Raw genomic sequence first — 22,399 nt, forward strand, 5'->3', positions numbered from 1 at the left:
TTCTTCCCCCTCATCGGTCTCCAATCATGCTCTTTTGCTTGCTCATCTCGGGAGATAAACCTATGAAACCCGGCAATGATGCTCAGCCACTCGGCTATCCCCACTTCGTCCTCGCTCAGTCTCGTAAACGCAGTGCCCGATGCCCCGGTGCTGGGCCATGATCTACCTAAAGAAGACAAGCACGTACCAAGGAAGGAGTTCAGCCGAAAGCCACTTAGTGGCTGGTCATCATACCCATCTTTGCTGATACTTTCTATATTCAGGAACTCCCATATCGACTTTTGGACTCGTCATACACAAATGTGCAAATTGCATCAACGTAAATCCACGTGTTACCCCTTTTCTCGGAGATAGAACCCTTGATTCGTCTTGAAACAGAGGGTTCGCGTGTTCGAAGATCCTCACTATCCCTGATCCGGCGTCTTCGCATTCCAGCGGCTGGTATTAAGGCTGTGTAGAATGAGTTAAATGATTCGTAAGGTTCTTAGTACACAGAATACGTGGCTGGTATGGACTTACGGCCTTGCTATCTCCGCAACGACTGTTGTTCCACGTATAATACGTATTCTCGCAAGGGATCACCCGGCGCTATCGCGAGAAAGGGAAATGAACGAGCATAACTCTGCGCGTGGTCGGGAGAATGTATCCAATCCCAAGCTGTTTTTAAAATTGACCAATGTTTAAAGAATAATCATTTTGTAAATTCCCTGGCCCAATGCATGAACTCCATGTGATCGACCACGTTGGTCCCACGACATGTTTCAACTTTTGAAAACAGAAATATAAAAATATAAAAATGCAAAAGTAAAAAAAAAGAGACTTTCTAAGGGTGTAATTCCCACGCGAGAATCATTTTGAAACGCGCGCATTTACCGCCAACCCTGTACCGAGCATCTAGGCTCTTCCAGATGACGTTGCCCTTGCCCTTGGGGACCCTTGTTAGATCTCTCACTGATGATCCCCGTTGAACCTGCGTCAACCCGCGGGAAAATACTCTTATCCCTTCCCTCATTCTACGGGCCATATACCCCATTTAGCTTAATCCCGCGCTGAAACATGTGGTTGGCCATGTGCCGACTGTTTTGAATAATGTGTGCCCTTGAAAGGGACCGCTCCCACTACTGCATCCGGCACCTGTACCTGCCTTGTAGCCCCATTTTTATGCAGAGCTCGGTCCAATCGTATTCGCCTCGTCGCCTGTTTCGAACGAATTGGCGGGTATGCACTTCCCACGCTATTTTTACTTTGGGTTAGCGTCCGCTGAACTGGAATTTGGGGCATACGAGAAGTAGTTCATGCGGACAACCCCGGGCGTCTCGACTCTGACGGCGGAATGGTGTCACAGGGGTCATGGCCTGTGGATCCTGTCGTGGACTTTCGATGCGAGATGATGATCCATTCATCATTCCTTTCTTTGCTTAGCTTAATTTCTTTTCTTTTTGGCTTTTTCTTTCTTTTTTTAATTTTTTTTCTCGGGTCCATGTGGATACCACGATGCGAGCTCCTGGGGAGCTCGCGTGTGTGAAGGCATGCCTGGGGCTCGAGCATAGCCTCATGGTAGGCCTTGTCTTTTGTATAAAAGGAGAGACGCCCTGCTCTCATAATGCTATCATCATCCAACAGGATTTCAACCATCATCACTACCAACGAGATTTCAGAGTATCCATATCAGAACTCCATATCCTTTCGATCTTATCACAATCGAGTCTTTGAACTAGTCAATCTCCGAATTCTTCAACAAACAACAAAATCTGCAGTCATGTCCCGCCCAGATTCTTCCTCCGCGTAAGTACTCCTCTTACCAGCTCGAGTGCGATCATGATAACTAACATGTATGGGAACCTAGCGCTCAGAATGGCACCACTACCACCACCACTAGTGCACTTTCGCAGAGCAATATCAGTCAGGTTCCACGCGCAAACCACAGCAGTGTTGACCGATTTGCTCGGGCTTCAGCTTCGGAAGGCCCATACTACGCTGGTGCAGCTGCAGCAGAGCGATCCACTCATCTCGCTGGGCTAGCAAATCAAGTCAATGCTCTGGATGAGATCATGAAGAGCCGGAAGTAGTGAAGGAAGAGAGAAAGGGAAAGAGGGAAGGAAAGAGAAAGAAGAGGGAGCATGCTTGATATCCTGTGTTTATAAATGGCTCCTTTGTCTATGTATGTACTCTTTAGTCTATCCAACGCGATAGAAAATTAAATGTCTGAATCCTCCAAGAAACAACCAGGCCAGCTAGTCATATTAAAGCACCTTTAGGATGTATGACGCCACCTCATCGTATCTGGTGCTGGGGAATTCATGTCCTGCCTCGTAGAACTTGAAAACCGCATTTCCACCAAGGGCAGCTGTGGCATCTGTGACAAGCTCGTCCTTAACGATGACGGCATCAGTGTTGCCACACAAGATATGGACCTTATCGCTCGGTAGACCCTTAGGTCCTCGATTCTTTGACGAACCACTATTTTGCGCGCTCAAGTACTCTCCAAGGCGTGCCCAGTTATTCCATTGATGCTTGCGGAAGATCGGGCCATGACGCATGGTGGACATGAAAGCATGAACAAAGCCATGGTGATGATCGACCTGCCACACAATGGAAGCCGGGACGTTAAGATGGGGATATTCCCGCGACAGCACCTGAGCTTCCGCCGCATTTTCACTGGGGGCCTCCTGGTTCAGTGCATCTGACACATCGAGCTTTCCATCCTTAGGCTTGGAAACTAACGGCCCCGCTCGCAGACGCTTCTTGACAAAATATTCAAGTATGTTCTCTGGAATGATGCCTCCGGAGTACAAAAGCTGGGCCTGTGAGCTAACATGGGAGTCATGCATCATGCCAGCAGGAGCTAGAAGCACCAAAGATGACAAGAGATGTGGGAAATATGAGGCAAAGGCGGCAGAAATTCCTCCACCTAGGGAGTACCCGACGAGGCAGAACTTTCCGGACTCTGCACCGGTCCATGAGATCGGCGATGATGTCAAAGCAAGCATGATTTGTGTAGTGAAAAGGCGATTATCCTGAGGCAGATCCGCCGGCGAATCAGAGTATCCTCGGCCGAAACTGGACATTCAACGTAAGTATCATATGCAGGACCAAGCGAGAGGGAAGGACTGAGTGGTTGCGAAGAGACATACAGATCGAAAAGCATCACACGGCAGCCCCGGTCCGCCAGCGCATGGGCCACCCCGCCCAGCGCGATAGAGGGGGTGGTGATACCATGAACCATCAAGACCTTCGGACCATCCTCACGACCCCATTCGTATACCCGGAGCGAGCCGTATGGACTGGCAACATCGCGCCCACCGGGAAGGTTATCGTTAGGGAGAGGCAGTTTGCGGTTCTCCTCATCCGAGAGACTCCCCAGGAGAGTCGCGCGCGGGGAAGGAAGGACACCGCCACGGTGTTCTTCGCGGCTCAAAAGGGACCGAAGTAGCAGACCTAATGTGAATGAAGCGCCAGTCACTGCTAGCAAGGGGAGTTGTGTTCGCTGGTTGGCCCAGGAGTCGGAAAGGAAATCCACGGTTTGGTGATACAGGGCCATGGTTGCTAGCGGATACCCCCTCGGGAACAGCCGATGAACGGGCTTACTGGTGTACTATGGGGTGAGAAATGGACGGATATACCGTGATTTTGTAATGCGACGCTGCTAAGGAGGTGAATAATGAAAGAGAAAGCCGAGTCCGATGGGGCCGAGGCCCATGTGGCCGATAAGGATCAGATAAGACGTCATCAGATCCAAACATAACAAACATTCTACTTTCTTTTTTGATTAAAATCAAGTGTATCAAAGTACAGAACGATTGAAAGCTTCTAGAAGCTCTAGTTGATCATACCCCGGGTACGGTCAACGTCCCCGTGTCAAATTCCCAGGTCCTGGATTTCAGCCTAAAAAGCCAGCGCCCAGGAACCCATAATCCAATTTCGGCCGCATTTCCTGCTCTTCGAGGTAAAGATCAGCAACGGACTTTCTCTAATCTTGAATGAAGACCCTGCTTCCAAACGCTAGAGCTGAACTGACAAGATCGCTACTTCATGCTTTTTCAACTAATGCAATAGGACCGCCGTGACGCATTAGGCAATGTGTTCGTTCTCCTGGGCAAAAGCATGAGCTGGAGGATAGACAGGCATATATTTGATCCAGAAGATTTCTATTAGTTATCATCTTTAATGAATATGAATTGATCTTAGCAGTATATAGAATCTTGTCGGGGCTTCGCACCTACCGTTGTAGATATCCTTGTTGTGTCAATCGGTCAAAATTGGTTGCTGAGTAGTGTCGTGTATCTATAAGGGGCTTCTACACGTGAGAAATTTTTTGTTTCGTGTTGAAAGATTCATAGCGTTTCAAGTTGCTTGGTATCCGTCCTCTCATTGAAGGACAGTATGTATTATTTTTTCCGTGTGCCCAGTCAATCTTACCCGGGAGGGGTCTGGTCCATCTGAAACGCCCTATACCTAAACGGTCATGCAGAACCACTCTTCGAGTCTCTGAATATTCCAGAATCTAGAATGGCATTGTACCCCTACGTCTGTGGCTCGATGTGTACCTTCCGGCAGTTAGGAAATCTAGTGGCACTTTGGGGGCTTCAGCCACCCCGCAAGCGTCTCATGACACTTGGCACTATACAGAACCCAACCGAGTGGAACAATCAGAATTATGCGTTACGTTCTTGAATGTAGAGCGAGACCTAGTCGTAATCTTGCTGAGGGCACCAATTACGTTTTGAGCATAGGCGGGCGATCGATACAGCTAGGTCCGAAAACATTCCACCCTGTGGATGTGCGTTGTAGTGGAAAAGGAGGCACTAGCCGCCCTGTTTCCGCTTGAGACCCTGGCGAGACATCTATTGAGCCTAATGATGATCCTTCCCATCCTGATCATGGAGCAGGGTCCACATCCAAATCTATACACGACACGGAAGTCGCCCGATCTGGAAACCCCCGTTCATTTGATGAAGGGTCTTTCTTGCCTTCGTCCATACCAATTCGGCGACGGTCTGGTGCTCCGTTATGTCAAAGTCAATGTGTCAGAAGAACTTGGCTGGGTCTGAAATGGCTAGGATTGGCAGATGCAGATCTGCTGAAAAATGGTATATAAAGGAGTATCATCTTCGCATCCCAAGTATTTGTTCTTCAACTGCAGGCCAGGAAATCCATTGACCATAACATTCATTCCTTTCAGTCATCCAAGATGGCTCAACGGGCCCTCCTTTTCTCTGCCTTGATGGTAGCTGCTCGTGCCCAGCAGGCTGGCACATTGACTACCGAAACCCATCCATCCCTTACCTGGGAGGAGTGCACTTCTAGCGGCAGTTGCACTGAGCAGTCTGGCTCAGTTGTTATCGACGCCAACTGGCGTTGGGTGCATTCGACCGATGATTCCACGAATTGCTATACTGGCAATACGGTATATTTTCCTCGGACAAATAAGGAAATGTAATAACCACTGACAATTCAATCGAAAATAGTGGGATGCCACCCTTTGCCCCGATGACACTACCTGTGCCACGAACTGCGCCCTAGATGGCGCGGACTATGAATCTACATACGGTGTGACAACCGATGCAGATGCACTGACTCTGGGATTCGTCACTGGCTCCAACGTCGGCTCGCGACTGTTCTTGATGGAGGATGACAGCACCTACCAGACCTTCAAACTTCTGAACAACGAGTTCACCTTCGATGTGGATGTTTCCAATCTCCCATGTGGACTTAACGGTGCCCTATACTTCGTTTCCATGGACTCGGATGGAGGCATGTCCCAGTACACGAACAACACTGCTGGTGCCAAGTACGGTACTGGATACTGTGATTCTCAGTGCCCCCGGGACCTGAAGTTCATCAATGGTCAAGTGAGTCCAGCTACGAAAACAAAGTAATAGATTCATAAGCTGACTGATGCAGGGCAACGTCGATGGCTGGGTCCCTTCAACCAGTGATTCCAACTCTGGAATTGGCAACCACGGCTCTTGCTGTGCAGAGATGGACATCTGGGAAGCGAACAGCATCTCCACTGCTCTGACCCCTCACCCTTGCGACACTGCTAGCCAGACTATGTGCGAGGAAGATGACTGCGGTGGCACGTACTCAAGCAGCCGCTACGGTGGAACCTGCGATCCAGACGGATGTGACTTCAACCCCTACCGCATGGGCAACGCCAGCTTCTTTGGACCGGACAAGATCGTCGATACCAACTCGAAGATGACGGTCGTCACGCAATTCATCACCGATGATGGTACCGACACCGGAACACTCAGCGAGATCAAGCGTATTTACGTCCAGGACGGTGTGGTGATTGCCAACTCGGCATCTGATGTTAGCGGGGTCTCCGGAAACTCGATCACGTCGGACTTCTGCACAGCACAGAAGACCGCATTCGGGGATGAGGATATCTTTTCCCAGCATGGCGGTATGTCTGGCATGAGCAAGGGATTGGAGCAGGGCATGGTGCTTGTTTTGAGTTTATGGGATGACCACTATTCCGATATGCTCTGGCTGGATAGCGATTACCCGACCAACGCGACCGCCTCGGACCCTGGTGTTGCGCGTGGTACTTGCTCTACTTCGTCTGGCGCGCCGAGTGACATCGAGTCTGCGTCTGCTTCAGCCAATGTGGTCTTCTCAGGCATCAAGTTTGGTCCTATCGGATCGACATATTCCTCATAAATTTGAGAATTTGGCCAGTATGAGGTTCTGCGGGATTGACGGCGGGACAAAGTGGAGAAGAGATTGGGGACATGTTGGATGGAACTTGCTTTTGTTTGCTTTTTGAACTTCAATTCTTTCGAGATCGAGTCTGATATTATTTTTGACTTGAATTTTTATGTATCGCATTTGATCAAAATATTGCAAAACATCAGAGACAGAATAACAGTTCTATTCCGTTGATGTCATTGAACCAATAGACCACGGAAGATCCTCGGCCCGCTAAAAAGAAAAAACGGAAGCTTCAAGCTTCACTAACTTTAAAAACTCAATTCACAATCTATTAACACCCAAAATACAAGGCATTGGCCCTTCTCAGTGATTCAGTCACTTTCCGACCGGTCACATTTTTCGCACAACCATGTTCGACACGGTTTGCACCCTTCCGCTCTCCTCGGACCTTTTCACTCAGGCCATCCACCCCGGACAACCTGTAGTGTCCGTGGGTCTAGCCTCGGGCCATGTCCAGACCTTCCGATTGCCCTCTGAAGATGCCAGCAGCGAAGATGATGAGGCATCCAACTCCTCCAGTCGCACTGGCAAGGGTCATATCGACACCATGTGGCGGACAAGACGGCACAAGGGTAGCTGTCGGTCCTTGGGATTTAGCACTGATGGAGAGATGCTGTACTCGGCTGGTACCGATGGGCTCGTCAAGGCCGCAAAGTCTGAGACGGGACAGGTGGAAAACAAGATCGTCATTCCACTAGAAAAGAAAGGGTAACTATCCGCGCAAAAGCGACAGATATTTGACATTCACAAGATTGAATGAAGCTAATGTACGGCCTTGGCATTAATAGCTCCGTCGACTCTCCCACTATCATTCATGCGCTCTCTCCCCAGACTCTTCTGCTTGCGACAGACTCCAGCGCCCTCCACCTTTACGATCTGCGCATACCCTACTCCAAGGTCTCTGCTCGACCAGAGCAGTCGCATCACCCGCACGACGATTACGTTTCTTCCCTGACCCCTCTGCCTGCCTCCGACACCAGTACTTCCGGATTCAGCAAGCAATGGGTTACAACTGGTGGAACTACTTTGGCAGTGACGGATCTACGGAGAGGCGTGCTTGTGCGCAGTGAAGACCAAGAGGAGGAATTGATTAGCTCCGCATACATGGGTGGATTGCCCAGCAGCGGAACCAGTCGTGGAGAGAAGGTGCTTGTCGGTGGTTCAAACGGCATCATTACTCTATGGGAGAAGGGCGTATGGGATGATCAGGATGAGCGCATCTATGTTGAGCGAAGCAATGATGGTGGCGAGTCGATTGATACACTGGCTGTGGCTCCCGGCGACTTGGGTTATGGCAAGCTCGTGGCCGCTGGTCTGGCCAATGGCTTGGTAAAGCTTGTGCGCATCGGTTCGAACAAGGTTGTATCAGAGGTCCAGCATGATGAGACTGAGGGTGTTGTGGGACTAGGATGGGATGTCGAGGGACGCATGGTCTCCGGTGGAGGGCAGATTGTCAAGGTTTGGCATGAAGCTGTCGCAACCGACGGTGCCGGAGATGATATGGATGGTGGAAAGCATATGCTTGATGACAGTGACGATAGTGATGATTCCGATGATAGCGATCGGGAACAGAAGAAGAAGCCCAGTGCACGAGAGCGTAAGAAGCAGAAGAAGGCCAATCGCAAGGAAAGCGGTGCACATGTCATGGCCTTTGCCGATATGGACTAATACTGCATTATCTGATACCCATCTGCAGAATACAATCCAAAGGCCAACAATGTATAATCTAGACTATCTTGAGTTCCATTCCACTGTAGCAAGTTGAAGTTCCAAGGTTATATCCGCGGCTTTAAGAAGTTTGGGTAAAGTAAGCTATATCCGAGGAATGAATGCTTATTCATGCTGAACTAATGTCGGGGGGATTTCCGCGCTTCTTTTGAGATCAGACTTTGTCAGGCCAGTAGACCGTTCTTTCAGGAAAAACTGCCCGGGATATGATACTCAGTCTGTGAATTACCAGATTACGCTTTTAAATGAGATTTAAATCTAGTCTATAGGCTTCAATCGACCCGACCTCGGAACCAAGCTCAGTACTAACTGCCGATGGCAGACCCCACGGCCCCACGGTAGCGCATGACGTTCGTCGGAGCACGGTGGGGTGTGGGGTGGATAGTCGATTATAAGACTGCATTGGCTCGCCCATAACTGGCGTTGGCTATATACAATAAAAATGGATTCCTTCGAGTACAACCCCAACCCCGGCCGCGTCGTGTTCGGCAGCGGTACACTGCAGAAACTCCCCGAGGAGATCGCACGGTTGCAGGTGAATTCTCCATTGGTACTGTCGACACCCCAGCAAATTGGCCAGGCCGAGAACGTCAAGGATGTGCTCCAGGGTCAAGTGGCTGGTATCTTCAGCGAGGCTACTATGCACACTCCCACACATATTACCGACAAGGCTCTCGAGTATGCGAAGGCGCAGGGTGCTGATTCGGTGATTTCTATTGGTGGTGGAAGTACCATTGGTCTGGGGAAAGCGATTAGTATTCGCACTGGGTTGCCTCATATCTGCATTCCGACAACCTATGCCGGTAGTGAGATGACTCCTATCTTAGGCGAGACGGCCAATGGGTTGAAGCAGACGCGTTCCGATCCCAAGATCTTGCCTGGTACCGTCATCTACGATGTAGACTTGACTATGACCCTGCCAGCGGCTATGAGTGCCACCAGTGGAGTCAATGCAATTGCTCACGCTGGTAAGTAGTTCTGAACATCATTTTGCAACTGCTCGAAGCCTTGAAGATTCTAACTCTATCCATTTGGAAATGCAGTCGAAGCGCTCTACGCCCGCAACACCAACCCGATCATCACCATGATGGCTATTGAAGGCACCCGGGCCCTTGCATCCGCCCTTCCCGAGATTGTCGAGAACCCCTCTTCTCAATCTGCCCGTTCTAAAGCTCTATACGGTGCCTGGCTCTGTGGTACCTGCCTCGGTAGTGTGGGCATGTCCATTCATCACAAGCTGTGCCACACTCTCGGTGGTAGCTTCAACCTCCCTCATGCAGAGACCCATACCGCTGTCCTGCCTCACGCCATCTCTTACAATGCGCCCAACATCCCCGAGGCCATGAAGAAGCTCGCGGATGCCCTACCAGACAGCAATGGTGACGCTATCCATGGTCTGAATGTCTTGCTGACCAAGCTGAAGGTCAAGCGTGGCCTAAAGGACTTCGGCATGAAGGAGGAGGATATTGACAAGGCGGCTGATATTGCTGTTTCTAACCCTTACTGGAACCCACGGGCGATTGAGCGGGAACCGATTCGTGAGTTGATTCGCAGGGTCTGGGTGGGTGAGCCGGCAAATGCCAACCTGTAGATCAGATAAATGCATTTTTATGATTCTGAATACATTGAAACATGACTCTTGCTTCCTTAAACCTCTCAAATGCTATGTAGCGTAATCTTCCTTGAAGAAGTGGTATGTTGAGTATCTACCAATGGGCTGATCCATAATTATGGTTATCGGCGGCGGGGGAAGTGGGGGATCGTATTTTTTTCTACAAAATTTTGGCTTTTCCCGTCTTTACCCCTCCAACGCCAACACCAACTTATTGAATTATAATGGGTACTCAGATGGAGGCAGCTCCGGTGCTGTCCACTCCGGACGACCGCTTGTTTGAATTGACCGAGCCTGTCGCCCCAACCCATGCCTCTCAGCGACTGTCCGATGCCGAACTATCGATCACATACGACATCGAGCGCACCTTGAAGGAAATCCGCCAAGCCCGATACAAGCGCATCGCTCTACAATTCCCCGATGATATGCTCCCTGATGCTCCGCGGGTGTTTCAGCTCCTCAGCCGCGGTCTTCATTCAGAGGAGGTTGCCAGTGCGAATGGGACAAGTGCGGGACAGGCAAATGGTCAAACCGACACGGAAGGAAATATAACAGAGGGTGTGTCTCAGCTGTCTGTGGATGAGCAGGAGACTTGGTCGCCGCGGTTATACATTTTGGCTGACACCTCTTACGGTACATGCTGCGTGGATGAAGTGGCGGCGGAGCATGTGGATGCCGATGTCGCGGTGCACTACGGGAGGTCTTGCCTGTCCCCAACTGCGAGGCTGCCGGTGATATATGTCTTTACAAACAAGCCACTGTCGATAGACCCTGTCGTGGAGGCTTTCAAGACGACTTATACGGATCCGACCACTAAAGTCATCATTGCAGCCGATGTCACTTACTCCGGTCATATCCAGGACGTGTTTAAGCGCCTTGTCGATGACGGATATAGCAATTTGTTTGCTACAGAGGTGATCCATGAGCCTTCATCAGCCATTCCCAACCGCTCTGTGCCTGTGTCTGTCAGGGAGGCACCCGATACCCTGTCCGAATGGCAGTTGTTCCACATCTCCGACCCACCAACTGCTCTTCTATTGACCCTTGCTTCTCGTGTGGCTGCTATTCATATTTACCCCACCAATAACCCAGGCAACAACAGTGTTAAGCCTTTGCCAGCATCTACTGCGGCATTACTGGGACGGCGATATGCCCTGATTACCCGCCTCACAACAGTCCCGATTTGGGGTATTCTGATCAACACCCTCAGTGTAAAGAATTATATGGGCATTGTGGATCATGTGAAAGAAAAGATTGCCGCCGCTGGCAAGAAGAGCTACATGTTTGTCGTAGGCAAACTTAACGCCGCCAAAATCGCCAATTTCAGTGAGATTGGTGGCTGGGTGGTGATCGGCTGCTGGGAGAGTTCATTGGTCGACAGCAAGGATTTCTTCACGCCAGTCATCACACCGTTTGAATTGGAGCTGGCGCTGAAGAGTGACGACGAGCGGGTGTGGACGGGATCCTGGCAAAGCAACTTCCAAGCCATCCTCGACAAGCCGAATGGGGAGTCGGACGAAACAGACCAGACATCAAACGGTGCAACCGTAGACGAGGAAGATGACATGTCGGAACCCGAGTCTGCACCGCCCGAGTTCGATCTGCGTACTGGGCGCTACGTTTCTCATTCGCGACCGATGCGGGATCCCGCACCCCGCGCTTCCGCCGCGATCGATGGGTCGTCTGGGCCTTCCGCTGCTAGGGCGCTGGCCCGGCGGGCTAAGGGCGATCTTGCGATGATCGGCGGTGCCGTATCACCAGGGGCTGAATTTTTACGGTCGCAGCGAACCTGGAAGGGGTTGGGCAGTGACTTTGACATTCGATACGATGACGAGGAATCAGATAGTACGCTGGTCAAGGAAGGGCGCAAGGGTATTGCCAGGGGGTATACGGTTGGCGAATCAGGCGAGAGACATTAGCCGGTTTTTTGTCAATCTTTGAACACCGAGTACATACACAGTACACTATTTCACTAGTGAGGTATGATATATCTTCACAGGGGCTTCTCATGTATACAGCGTGAAGCAATATACCCTTAGACAGTCATAGTGTTAGCATCACATGACGGCTACGGGCGCATCCGTAAGAAAGTGGAAAGTTTGATCTTCTTTTTCTTTGATCTGCATTTTGAACCTTTGCTTTCGTTGTATCATCTTTTTTTCCCAGATTTTAGCTGTCAGGTTGTCTCGGTCTGAGAGTAGTGGACCTTCTTTCTCACTCTTCGACTCCTCATTTATCCTGCTTCCCCTCTCTCTCCCCCTCGCTCCCCCTTCGGATTCTCCAACTCCGCCCTTGCGATCTCACACCCTTATCGATTATACTTCACGTCTGATGGCCTTGCATGGTGGCTTATCTTGAGATGTGATTTTTCTCTTCTTTTGAATCCATTCATTGCATCCTATGATGTGCTGCGCCTTTGCTCTACCGACTCGCGATCTCGCGTTCCTGGACCTTTCGACCTGAAGACCGAGAACCCCAGATTTTAGCATATCCGCGGCCCACACCATGGACCGCCACGACATCATGGCAGAGCAGCGGGCCATCGATCCCCAGCAAGAGCCACAACAGCTGGTAGAAACGGCCCTTCAGAACTCAGTCCTCCCGGTGGAACGTCCTCTTTCTCTCTTTGAGCGCGTGATCACCACCAATGCTCCCATTATAGAATCCCTATTACTCCAAATTCCGACCGACACCATTATCAAGCTCTACCACACCTCACACTACCTTCGCACATTCCTTCGCTCATATCCGATCGCATGGAGGTCTCTCTCATTTCGTCTACTCTACCCATCCGGCAGTTTGCCGGCCAGCCGGATTGTCATTCCGGGCATGTCGGATTTCGAAACGCAACGTCAATCCCGCCCATACGCCCTGGACCAGCTGTTAATGCATGTGGTAATCCCATTCAGCGGGTGCCTGCGGAGCTTGGAGCTGGATAACACGGCCGTCTCAGGTCAGATTTTGATTTCGACGGTGTTGCATGCGCGCAGAGAACACTTAGAGCATCTTTCTGTTCGCGGCTGCAAGAATGTCTCTCTCAAGTATCACATCATCCCTTATCTGACGATGTTCGGACTGCAATATGACGTGGACATGGAACGGAATGTCGGCAGCTCCCCGGCGACGAAACGGTTAGCGCTCAAGAGTCTTTACGCATATCGATGCCGCCATCATCGTCGCCGGCCTTATCTCACTGCGTCGCTGTTGCGCAAGGATTCCGACTCAGAGCCTACTCATGAACTTGTCAACCTTTGCCACAAACTGGGGATTTGGACGGATACCGCGTGGTGTACAACGCCTGCTGGCAGGTGTTTTCGCAGGCGCGGATATGTCTCCATGCGAGTTCCGCAAGGTTCCCCTGAAGTCTGGGTGGTATTTGATCGACTTTGGAGATGCAAGAACTGGATCGGGCCAGTTGATTCATCTATACATCGCCCGCATGTAGATGATGGGAAGCTCTGGGAGAATTGCGATACGGGATGCAACGGAGAGGCGATTGGCACAGGCGAAGGGCCTGACTTGGGCGAGGGTAAGATGACTCCTGCACATCTTCGTCGAAGCCATACTCAATTCGTGCACAATGTAAAATGCGATGGCTGCCTGGAGGATATCTCAGAGAGATGTGAGCAATGCAGTATTCTGATGCACTGCGTGGGGTGCCGCAGAACCCTGTGTGCCAGTTGCGCTTACGAGCGGCCCTACCTTCACCGTACAAACTCCGGCGCATCTGCCGCGCATCATCATGAACGCGACCTGCAAACTCCCAACTCCTTCTGGTGGGCCCCTGGGGCTACACTTTCACCTAGCTCGATGCAGGACCCCATCGCAAATCCTCTTGAAAACACTCCCTTCCATGGAGGAGCACCGGCATCACATCCTGCTCTAAAGTTTCACTGGTGCTGCACGGAACCTATCTTTTCTGGAGGTGGGGGCATCAGCATTGGCACTCCCAGTCGGGACGTGGACCAAGTGCGCGCTGTTCCTTTGCCTCGTAACCGAGGTTGGGAGGACCTCGAGTACACCGTTAGCGAGTGGAGCAAGACATTCCCAAAGTACGCTTACGGTGATCCTAGCAAACCGGATTATTCTCTTGAGACTGGGCACCTCGCCATGATGAAGTGGTTGCTAGGGCCACCTAATCGGCAAGTCTCACCATGTCCCCGGAACTTGTGCCAGGATTGCTACGACTCGCCACAGTGGAAGGTGCATTGCAAAAGCTGCTCCAAGCCACTTTGTATCGAGCATGACCTCCGTGGTCTCCGTCTGCGTATCTGTGGCTACCGAGACCTCGCATTTGAGAAAATGACCATCCAAAACCGATCGGCGGTCAGCCCTCCATCCCCTGATGCGTCATTCAATCAAGTTTCGGGATTTGACCTTCCCTTTCGCACTCAGCGCCTGATCGACTCCACCAACAGTAGTTTCATCGAGGACCAACAGGGTGACATGATCATAGATGACAATCTATCCGACCCGCCCATCGGCGATCCGTCTCTTTTTCCTCGAAATCCTACTCGCTCGTTCTCCGCACCACCGTCAAACCATTCCGGGTCATCCTCCCCCTCATCTTCGTATTTTGAGTCCGCATTTGAGGCCTCGCGGTGGCAAGGCTGTCAGTCCTTCTTCTGCCCGCAGTACCGTTCCCATGGGGATCAGCGACAGCGGTGCTCAAGCTCACTCCGAGAATGCAAGGCCTGTGCAGTGTATGTCTGCCAAGACTGCGTAACAGCCAACCCTCCCTGCAAGTGCACCTACTGCGAAGAGAACTATCTGTGCCCAAACTGCATGAAAGTCCGTGCTCGTGATGGCGCTTGCCGCCGTCGAGAGGAGGAGAAAGCCCGCAGAGAGCGCAAGTGGAAAAGGGACATGCAGGTGCTAGAGGGCATTTTGGAACTCAAAGTGGCCAATGAAGTGGCCGAGTATGCCGGTCAGTTCTTCGACTGTATCGAGCATGGTCCGGATGATGGGATTCCTGTCACACCCATCGAAAATCACGAGTCCGATAATATCTTGCCTAGCGGTTCTCTAGAACCGCCTGCGGACTCGGACGTCGAAGTGGGATCCTCCCTATTCGTTGCCGGGACCAATTATATCACGCCACTTTACGAGTTCGAATAAGACGTCGTGTCTCAATCCCCTCTACCAGGACCAGGTCTCACTTTGATTTCATCCGCTGGGCGCCATATTATTCTTTTTACATCTGCCTCGATCTCGGTTACTTTAGCGAACTACCATATATCACGGCGCCAGCGGGGAGTCACTCCTGATCTTCATTTTTTTTTATCCTTATATTTTACTCTATCTTCACATTGTGGAACACGTTACGCAAAGCGATCCATGCATGCCGGGCCAAGCTAATGCATCCCACGGTGGATCAACCAGGCGTTGCAACATGGCGGGGCGCATTTCCGGATTCTTTTTGTTTCCCGCCCTAATATCCTTCCTCTTTGTTCGAACCCCTCCTTTTGAATCGGACCGGAGTTGCAGATGGACGCCCTGAGCGCTCTCTACTCTTTGGTCTACGAGTTTGCAGTTTGCAGGGACACAAATCGGTCTGACGACGTGGCTGGCCAATGGACGCAGGCACCGAGCTACTTTTCCGATGTATCTTTTCTTTTTTTTTCTCTCCTTCCGTCTTCGCTTCGATCTTCATGTCGCTTATCCTGTCTGGGCTGGTTAATCCCGACAGAGTGCGTGATCTAGAGTGGGTAGGGCATGGCGTATATTGACCAGACATCATCATCATTTATCACTAGGAGCAAGGCATTTCACTGAGCCATCTATTAGTATCGTCCTTATCTATCAGCGGAGAACGACCAATACTAGTCCCTTGAGAAATAGCATTATTCCCTCGCAAGCTGATAGGCACCCAAAATTAAGTCTTCAAGAGTCCACTGGATATGGATTAATACTTCACGCTATAATATAAATCATATGTCTGATTTTGACTTTCCCTGCAGCGGTGAGGTGATCAGACCCGCCACCAACGGCTATATGATTGGAAGATATCAACCTCATGCACCACTAAATAAAATGACCTACCCGTTTCCGCGTGGTAGCCCCGGTTCAATCTCGGCGTATGGCCGAGCTGCAACGGTTAGAGACTGTAGCTACCCACTAATCCAAATCGAGAATTGTGCCACGGGGCCCCGGGAGTGCCTAGGACGGCTGTACTTCTGCCTGCACAGGAGGAAGTTTGAAGCCGGGCGATCAGTACTTTTGTCACTCGATCTTGGATTTGTCACTCAAATGACGCAGCAGGCTGTGATCGGGCACCATCGGTCTTGCTTCAGGAATCAGGATACCGGTTTCGACTCGGAATATCCGTAAGGGAATACGCCGGGCGATGAGTCTTGTGATGGAGATCGTGAATCGCCGATTGTTTTCTCCGATCTGGTTGACGTTGCATGGCGGATTGTAGGAGGAGTATACACTTAATCTATTTTTTCCTGAGGCTGGAGGTCTCTCATCCCGTATAGGTCTACAGTATACAGGATTTGGGCTCCTTTGACATGCTCCTGATATCAGTTTTATGTTTCTTACCGCGTCTGACCTAGCATTCGTGGCTGCCTTCCACCTATTTTTCGTCCTTTTGTCTCCTCGCAGGCTTTTCGGGTTATTCAGGCAATGTGGTTTACCTTGAATAAGCCTTGATGTTTTCAGGAAGTGTTGTCATAGGTGACAAAAGTACCATCCCGCACGGTATCTTTGTTGCAAAAACACCCGCCCCATCCGCTCGAATGAGAAGACCTTCCCGATGTAGAGTAGCCCTAGAGTGGCGCCCGACACAGCCCCTTAACTTGTTTGGGTGTTGACCGCCTGTAGTGCCGGGCGGTTGGGCCCGCAAGCCTTAGATTCCGTAGTCCTTCTATGGGGCTTGTTTTTGGCTTCCGTCTGTGGGGTGGAGAGCGGGTGATAGATGATATATTAATGTATAATAGTGTGTACTAACGACTACGCACTTTTCTTGGCTTCTATACTAGATTTTGAGTGTACAGATGCTCATTTTTTTTTTTTTTTTTCGCTTTTCTCAGTTAATGGCCTGCGTATCACCAAGGGCCTACGTGGTCGACGTGGGATGGAGTATCTGCTAGTATGTAGAAAACAACGAAATGTTGATCTTGACCGGTCAGTGCTGACAACGCCCCCGGAAAGCAAGCATCCCACGATAGTGAAGAATAAAACTGTTTCGGAAACTTTATTTGCTTCGCCTATGACAGCGGACAGACATCATAGCGAGTCGTGCTGAAGGTCCGACGCGAGTGTCACGCAGCCACCCTGCATAGCGAACTGGCGATAACCGGAGTGAAGCGGTACGTGGTGCTGTCAAGGTCCCTCTAGGCAGGTAAAGATCGGCTTTCAAAGCATGATGTATGGTATACAAGCATGAGGCACGTACAAATGGCATCAAAATGGTCATCTGATAGTCGGATATACCCTGGGTCGGTGATAGACGGGTCCGTGTCCTATGGAGGTGAGTGCCAACAAGGTACAGACTTCACCCAATGACTCCCTTACACTCGGACATCAAGAGGTCAGAGTACGTGTTTGAATGTACTTGGGTAGATGATGCGGTCAAGGACGGCAACGGTGACCATGCGTGCAACCACGTGGGGGTTGAGTCAGAACCCCTCCATTTCATAAAATACCATAAAAACCAGGCATGCAACCGGCCTTGCAACGGAACTGTCTTATCGGCGGTGAATAAACTGATATAACCAATAGACGCGCTCCGGTTGTTCTTAAGCGACTTACATAACCACTCTTGATTGTATCTGAGAACGATCGAGCGGACCGAGCGCCGATCTCTAGGGGCCAACCCAATCCGCTTCCCCGGGTACAACTACGCTTACGCCTGCATCTATCATGCGTTTTATTGTATTTGGCCCCCCTTTTTCTTTTGTTTTTTTTTATTTTGTCGCCTTACAGTATCCACCCGGGAAGACCGTATACCCTCCTTGGAACCCGAGCTATCCACCTTACCCACACGGAGCTGAACTAATTTTCTCCCCCCTTCCCTTTAGTCTCCAGATATCAGATCGGCTGGCGCGGATGCGGTGACAAAGCCCCCGATTGGTACGGGGGGTTGGTGCGGTTCTCAGGAAGGTCTCCTATAGGTGCCCTTGAGATTCGGTGGGCTTAGCGGGTTACTTTAGATTGGTAGAAACCCGCAGTACGGTTGACTAGGGATCTTAGCTTTCCATTGTCACAGCACTCACAGCCACTAGCCTGCGCTCTGACATCAACCTCCCTCCTATAGGTCCCAGAGGTGTTATGGAGGGGGGGAAAGGAAGGAGTGGGGAACACAACATCTAAGGCGCCACTGATGTTTTTTTTTTATGATTCCTGTCTTTTGCTTTTTTCTAATCCATGTCGGTATTGCTATATTATCCGCTAGTAACGATTATATCCTGCTTTTGTTATGGATTATGCGGAAATGAGATCTCAGCTTTGACCTTCAAGCTCACTGGACAGCTCCCCCTGGCTTTCTTAAGTCTACATTATCTCAGACTATATTTTTTCTGAAATGACCAATCACTGTTCGGATGTACGCCCAATAACCTGTATCTACCGGGATCAACCCGGGTTCTCCTTGAGGTTATGCGGACCGTTCTACCGTGGACGAATCCAGGGGCGCGAGGAGAGTCGGTGAAGCTGGTTCCAACAATACCTACCTTTCCCCCTTCCTAGGAAGGACTAGCCAATTCAGCCTGACTTGAATGGCGTAATCATGTAATGTAAGCGGCTGTGAAAAATAGTGGAACCAGGAAAGAAAAAGAATTAAAAAAAAGAAATGGAGACATTCTGCGGCTGTGACTCTCGTGACCGGTTTCTGCCCCGGAGCAAACATTCGCGATCATTTTATTATTTTATTATTTTAAATTTTTTGAACCAGCAACTCTTTCCAGTTTCGATCATTTTAATTTAGGGATTTCGGAATTTTGGAATTTTGGATTTTCAGTCTCTGGATTCCCGAAGTGTATATAAAGGGGCCTGGGGATCTCTTGACATTTTTTTCGATTTTCCAACACAGCCTCGAACCAGATACTTGAACACTTATTGCTCATCTCTTCTTGTGAATATTCTTTCGCACATAATAACCTCGCTGTGTTTCTATACCACATATTATACAATGGATCAAATCAAATCCCAAGGTGTCAAGTCACAACCCGTCGGCAAGGACGGCAAGCCTCTCCAGAGTATCGAGTCATACCAAGCACACTGGGCTCAGCTCATGGAAGATACCAACTTGAAAATCCAACAAATTAGAGGTATGACCATGATCGCGAACTCCAAGCCCACTTATGACATATGATAAGTCATATGCAGGGAGTGAGGAAAATAACCTGACATTTGACTATAGAGGAAGAACAGCGAAGGGCAGACCAGCAAGCCCAGTCCTCGGGCCGATGATTTCCAACTATAACGCTCTATGACGGTCGCGATGCAATATGAATGGAGTTCAGCGGGGGTTCTAGGATGGATACATTCTTTTCTTTTCTTGTCTATATCATTTTTTCATGCTTGCGTTGCATATTCAGGCGAGTGAAGTATGGGGAACTCCCAGATTCCAGGGCCACATTCGTTTTATGGAGTTGTGATGTGAATTAGAGGGGAATCGGGTCGAGGATATGGACTGGCATTTGCGCATCGTCATGCTTGGTCGATGTTTTTTTTTTCTTTTCTTTTTTTTACCTTTGATTTGATTATCCAGGTTGAATGAAGATCTTCTATAAAGAAGGAGTCTTGAGGCGCGGCTTGCATTTCCAAGGAGACATCCCTGGTTGATCGTTACACATAGCCAGAATTTGAATCGTGGATCTACTACACACCAATGTACGTGATTCAGAACATTCACACACGTGCAGCACTGAGGATCTTGACAGTCTCTGTTTTCTTTTTCGAATCCGCCACTTGCCTTGTTCCAAATACATGCCCGCGCCATCTACTGCAGTCAATAACGGACTCGGTCAACGTAGCATGCATACATTGACTGTTGTAGATAGCACCTGCAGTACAGTGATCGCCGTTTACTTGCATCCCCATTCGCTGAACGAACCTTCGGGCCATAAATATGTGCATCTTTCAGCTACGCCATCGCCAACAATGCCATTGCTACAAGCGGTGTAAAAGTTGGCCTGCACCCAGGTGAAATCAGGCGACCGGCTAGTGTATTCCACATGTACGCCGTCAGCAGAATCCTTTCGGCATTTGGCGGCAAAGGAACATGTGGAAAAAGGAAAAAGATCGAAATTCCCTCGGAACAGTTCGTGTCGTATTCAATGCCGATCGGCTCCCCCTGCAGACCATTTCTTTTTGACAGCATTCCGTACCGTTTGCCGATCAGTCAAGTCGGGTGAATTTTCCCCCTTTTGCCTCCTGTGGCAGGGACGTTAGGGCCTGCCGAGTTGCCGTCCATTCTGGGATCTGTCAAAACTAGTCTCCTGTCTTGGACGGCTACGTCGTTTTTCATGCAAGGAGGCGGGGAATACGGGACGCGTATAGCGCGGCTATGTATAGTGTTGACCGACGCTCGGGATGCGTCCAAATAGGAAAGAGGCTGGAATTTGGTTCCACAGTGAAAGAATGTATCCGGTCTAGAATCTTTATGACAGGTGTCGATTTCTTTGAAGATAGATCGATAGCTTGGTATAAAGTTGGGATCCATAAAAATACGTGGGAGCCAATCACAATTTAGGGTTAAACTGCGGCCCTTCGGCATCACCCCCACCTGTAATTAATCCAAGCTTCGCATCGAACCTCACCTCCTGCCCCGCCACCAAGCATTTTTCACCATGTCCTCTGCCGATCCTGACCAGAATTTTTCCCCTGCCGAATTGGCTGAACGCGACCTCCAGGAGAAGGAGCGCCAGGCTCGCGAGGCCGCTGAGCAGGCCCAGCTCCCTTACAAATGGACCCAGACCATCCGCGATCTTGAGGTGTCTGCGCCAATCCCTTCCAACATCAAGGGCCGGGATATGGTGGTTACTCTGACCAAGTCAAAGATCAGCGTTGCGATCAAAGGCAAAGAGCCTATTATCGAGGTGCGTCTATAGTTACCCCGCCCCCGCTATCGCCTTTGTCATTTCCAGGACAATGAATTATCGGCTAACGCATACATTTTTTTTGGTTCACGTAGGGTGATTTCCCCCACCCCATTCTCGTCGACGAATCATCCTGGACCCTCGAAACAACCTCCAATCCTCCTGGCAAGGAAGTCATCCTCCACCTCGACAAAGTAAACAAGGTGGAGTGGTGGCCGCATGTCGTCAAGAGCGCACCTAAGATCGATGTCACCAAAATCACACCTGAGAACTCGAGTCTGAGTGACCTCGATGGTGAGACCCGCGCCATGGTGGAGAAGATGATGTACGACCAGCGCCAGAAGGAGGCGGGCGGCTTGACCAGTGATGAGCAGAAGAAGAAAGAGCTTTTAGAGAAGTTCAAGGCTGATCATCCTGGTAAGTTATATTGATTTCCAGTATCTTATGATTAGTGTGGGACTTGCGGACTAACACTTCCCGCAGAGATGGATTTCTCTAATGCTCAGATCGGTTAAATATCTGATTACATTTGAATGTCTTAGACAAGGAGTTTCCGAGCGTATGAATCATGAGTTATGTGCATCAAGCATGGGTTTCTTTTCGAAGGATTTTGCAATCCTGTCTCTTAACTTTCTATGATCTATAATATGATCTGCCCTTCCAAAATCTAGTCCTTCAACCATGAGCCATCTTTGATTGAATAGAATCTTGTATACTTCACCAGATCTCTACTCCACGGTGCAATAATCCTGCGAGAGCTGTAAAGCCAGTTGTCACAGCCCGCCTGATATCACGAGATTTGTGTGGCATTCTTACCTCGCTGACCTGGGAGCGGCTTGTCCAAGTCACAAACAATAGATGAGCATCGTTTGAAATCACCCGATCAGGTTGAAAAGCGGTTTCCTATCTAGGCCAAGCACAGCATTCGGGCATATAAGCCCTCTCGTCTCTCTCTTCTCCTTTGACCCATAAGAAAACAATATTGATCGTTCTCGGTTCCCATTTTCCGATCTGAGACTGGATCCACATCACTCAAGGGTAAAGAATATGTGATATTATGGTTGAACTGCAGTATACCAAATATGTACACGTACTCCACCCAGCGCCACACCGCATCGAACTTCAGCTGTCTGCAAACCTGCTTATAGTTTCAGAAGTTTCGTCGTATAGGATACGATGCTGGTGTTCTAGAACGATCAGCTCCACCTCAAGTCATTTGAAACAAGGTTACGGCAGAGTCCTTGCAGCCATGAATGTGATGCATCTATCCGATACCCGCTCGGTATCGCTGGGTGGA

General features: G+C 49.9%; 9 protein-coding genes across 9 annotated transcripts; 8 read left to right on the top strand and 1 right to left on the bottom strand.

Annotated features, from left to right (window-relative positions):
- Positions 1-1,759: 1,759 nt before the first annotated feature.
- Positions 1,760-2,069, top strand: N7503_009745 (uncharacterized protein; the record flags this gene model as incomplete). Its single annotated transcript, XM_057069291.1, has 2 exons — positions 1,760-1,785; positions 1,847-2,069. 2 exons carry the CDS (start codon positions 1,760-1,762, stop codon positions 2,067-2,069), a joined length of 249 nt encoding a protein of 82 aa, XP_056915902.1.
- Positions 2,070-2,243: 174 nt separating this feature from the next.
- On the bottom strand, positions 2,244-3,541 carry N7503_009746 (alpha/beta hydrolase; the record flags this gene model as incomplete). The annotated part of the gene is made up of 2 exons (XM_057069292.1): positions 2,244-3,060; positions 3,135-3,541. 2 exons carry the CDS (start codon positions 3,539-3,541, stop codon positions 2,244-2,246), a joined length of 1,224 nt encoding a protein of 407 aa, XP_056915903.1.
- A 1,650-nt stretch (positions 3,542-5,191) lies between these two features.
- Positions 5,192-6,666, top strand: N7503_009747 (glycoside hydrolase family 7 protein; the record flags this gene model as incomplete). The annotated part of the gene is made up of 3 exons (XM_057069293.1): positions 5,192-5,407; positions 5,469-5,852; positions 5,905-6,666. 3 exons carry the CDS (start codon positions 5,192-5,194, stop codon positions 6,664-6,666), a joined length of 1,362 nt encoding a protein of 453 aa, XP_056915904.1.
- Positions 6,667-7,066: 400 nt separating this feature from the next.
- On the top strand, positions 7,067-8,385 carry N7503_009748 (WD40 repeat domain-containing protein; the record flags this gene model as incomplete). Its single annotated transcript, XM_057069294.1, has 2 exons — positions 7,067-7,425; positions 7,506-8,385. 2 exons carry the CDS (start codon positions 7,067-7,069, stop codon positions 8,383-8,385), a joined length of 1,239 nt encoding a protein of 412 aa, XP_056915905.1.
- A 502-nt stretch (positions 8,386-8,887) lies between these two features.
- Positions 8,888-10,036, top strand: N7503_009749 (maleylacetate reductase; the record flags this gene model as incomplete). Its single annotated transcript, XM_057069295.1, has 2 exons — positions 8,888-9,413; positions 9,489-10,036. 2 exons carry the CDS (start codon positions 8,888-8,890, stop codon positions 10,034-10,036), a joined length of 1,074 nt encoding a protein of 357 aa, XP_056915906.1.
- A 245-nt stretch (positions 10,037-10,281) lies between these two features.
- Positions 10,282-11,976, top strand: N7503_009750 (2-(3-amino-3-carboxypropyl)histidine synthase subunit 1/2; the record flags this gene model as incomplete). Its single annotated transcript, XM_057069296.1, has 1 exon — positions 10,282-11,976. The coding sequence occupies one exon, from the start codon at positions 10,282-10,284 to the stop codon at positions 11,974-11,976; it is 1,695 nt and encodes a 564-aa protein (XP_056915907.1).
- Positions 11,977-12,562: 586 nt separating this feature from the next.
- On the top strand, positions 12,563-15,175 carry N7503_009751 (uncharacterized protein; the record flags this gene model as incomplete). Its single annotated transcript, XM_057069297.1, has 1 exon — positions 12,563-15,175. The coding sequence occupies one exon, from the start codon at positions 12,563-12,565 to the stop codon at positions 15,173-15,175; it is 2,613 nt and encodes an 870-aa protein (XP_056915908.1).
- A 3,986-nt stretch (positions 15,176-19,161) lies between these two features.
- Positions 19,162-19,633, top strand: N7503_009752 (uncharacterized protein). The gene is made up of 2 exons (XM_057069298.1): positions 19,162-19,329; positions 19,422-19,633. Exons 1-2 carry the CDS (start codon positions 19,191-19,193, stop codon positions 19,469-19,471), a joined length of 189 nt encoding a protein of 62 aa, XP_056915909.1. The 5' UTR covers positions 19,162-19,190; the 3' UTR covers positions 19,472-19,633.
- Positions 19,634-20,853: 1,220 nt separating this feature from the next.
- On the top strand, positions 20,854-21,617 carry N7503_009753 (NudC domain-containing protein; the record flags this gene model as incomplete). Its single annotated transcript, XM_057069299.1, has 3 exons — positions 20,854-21,102; positions 21,198-21,519; positions 21,586-21,617. The coding sequence occupies 3 exons, from the start codon at positions 20,854-20,856 to the stop codon at positions 21,615-21,617; spliced, it is 603 nt and encodes a 200-aa protein (XP_056915910.1).
- Between the last annotated feature and the right edge of the window lie 782 nt (positions 21,618-22,399).

This window comes from Penicillium pulvis (genome assembly GCF_028828015.1).
Source record: "Penicillium pulvis strain IBT 33274 chromosome Unknown scaffold_8_segment0_segment0, whole genome shotgun sequence".
Taxonomy (NCBI): domain Eukaryota; kingdom Fungi; phylum Ascomycota; class Eurotiomycetes; order Eurotiales; family Aspergillaceae; genus Penicillium; species Penicillium pulvis.

What these genes read in the sequence shown, in the direction of transcription:
- N7503_009752 (XM_057069298.1), top strand. Translation starts at nt 19,191, where the DNA reads ATGGATCAAATCAAATCCCAAGGTGTCAAGTCACAACCCGTCGGCAAG. An exon ending in GAAAATCCAACAAATTAGAG is followed by an intron (nt 19,330 to 19,421) that starts GTATGACCATGA and finishes ATTTGACTATAG; the next exon opens with AGGAAGAACAGCGAAGGGCA.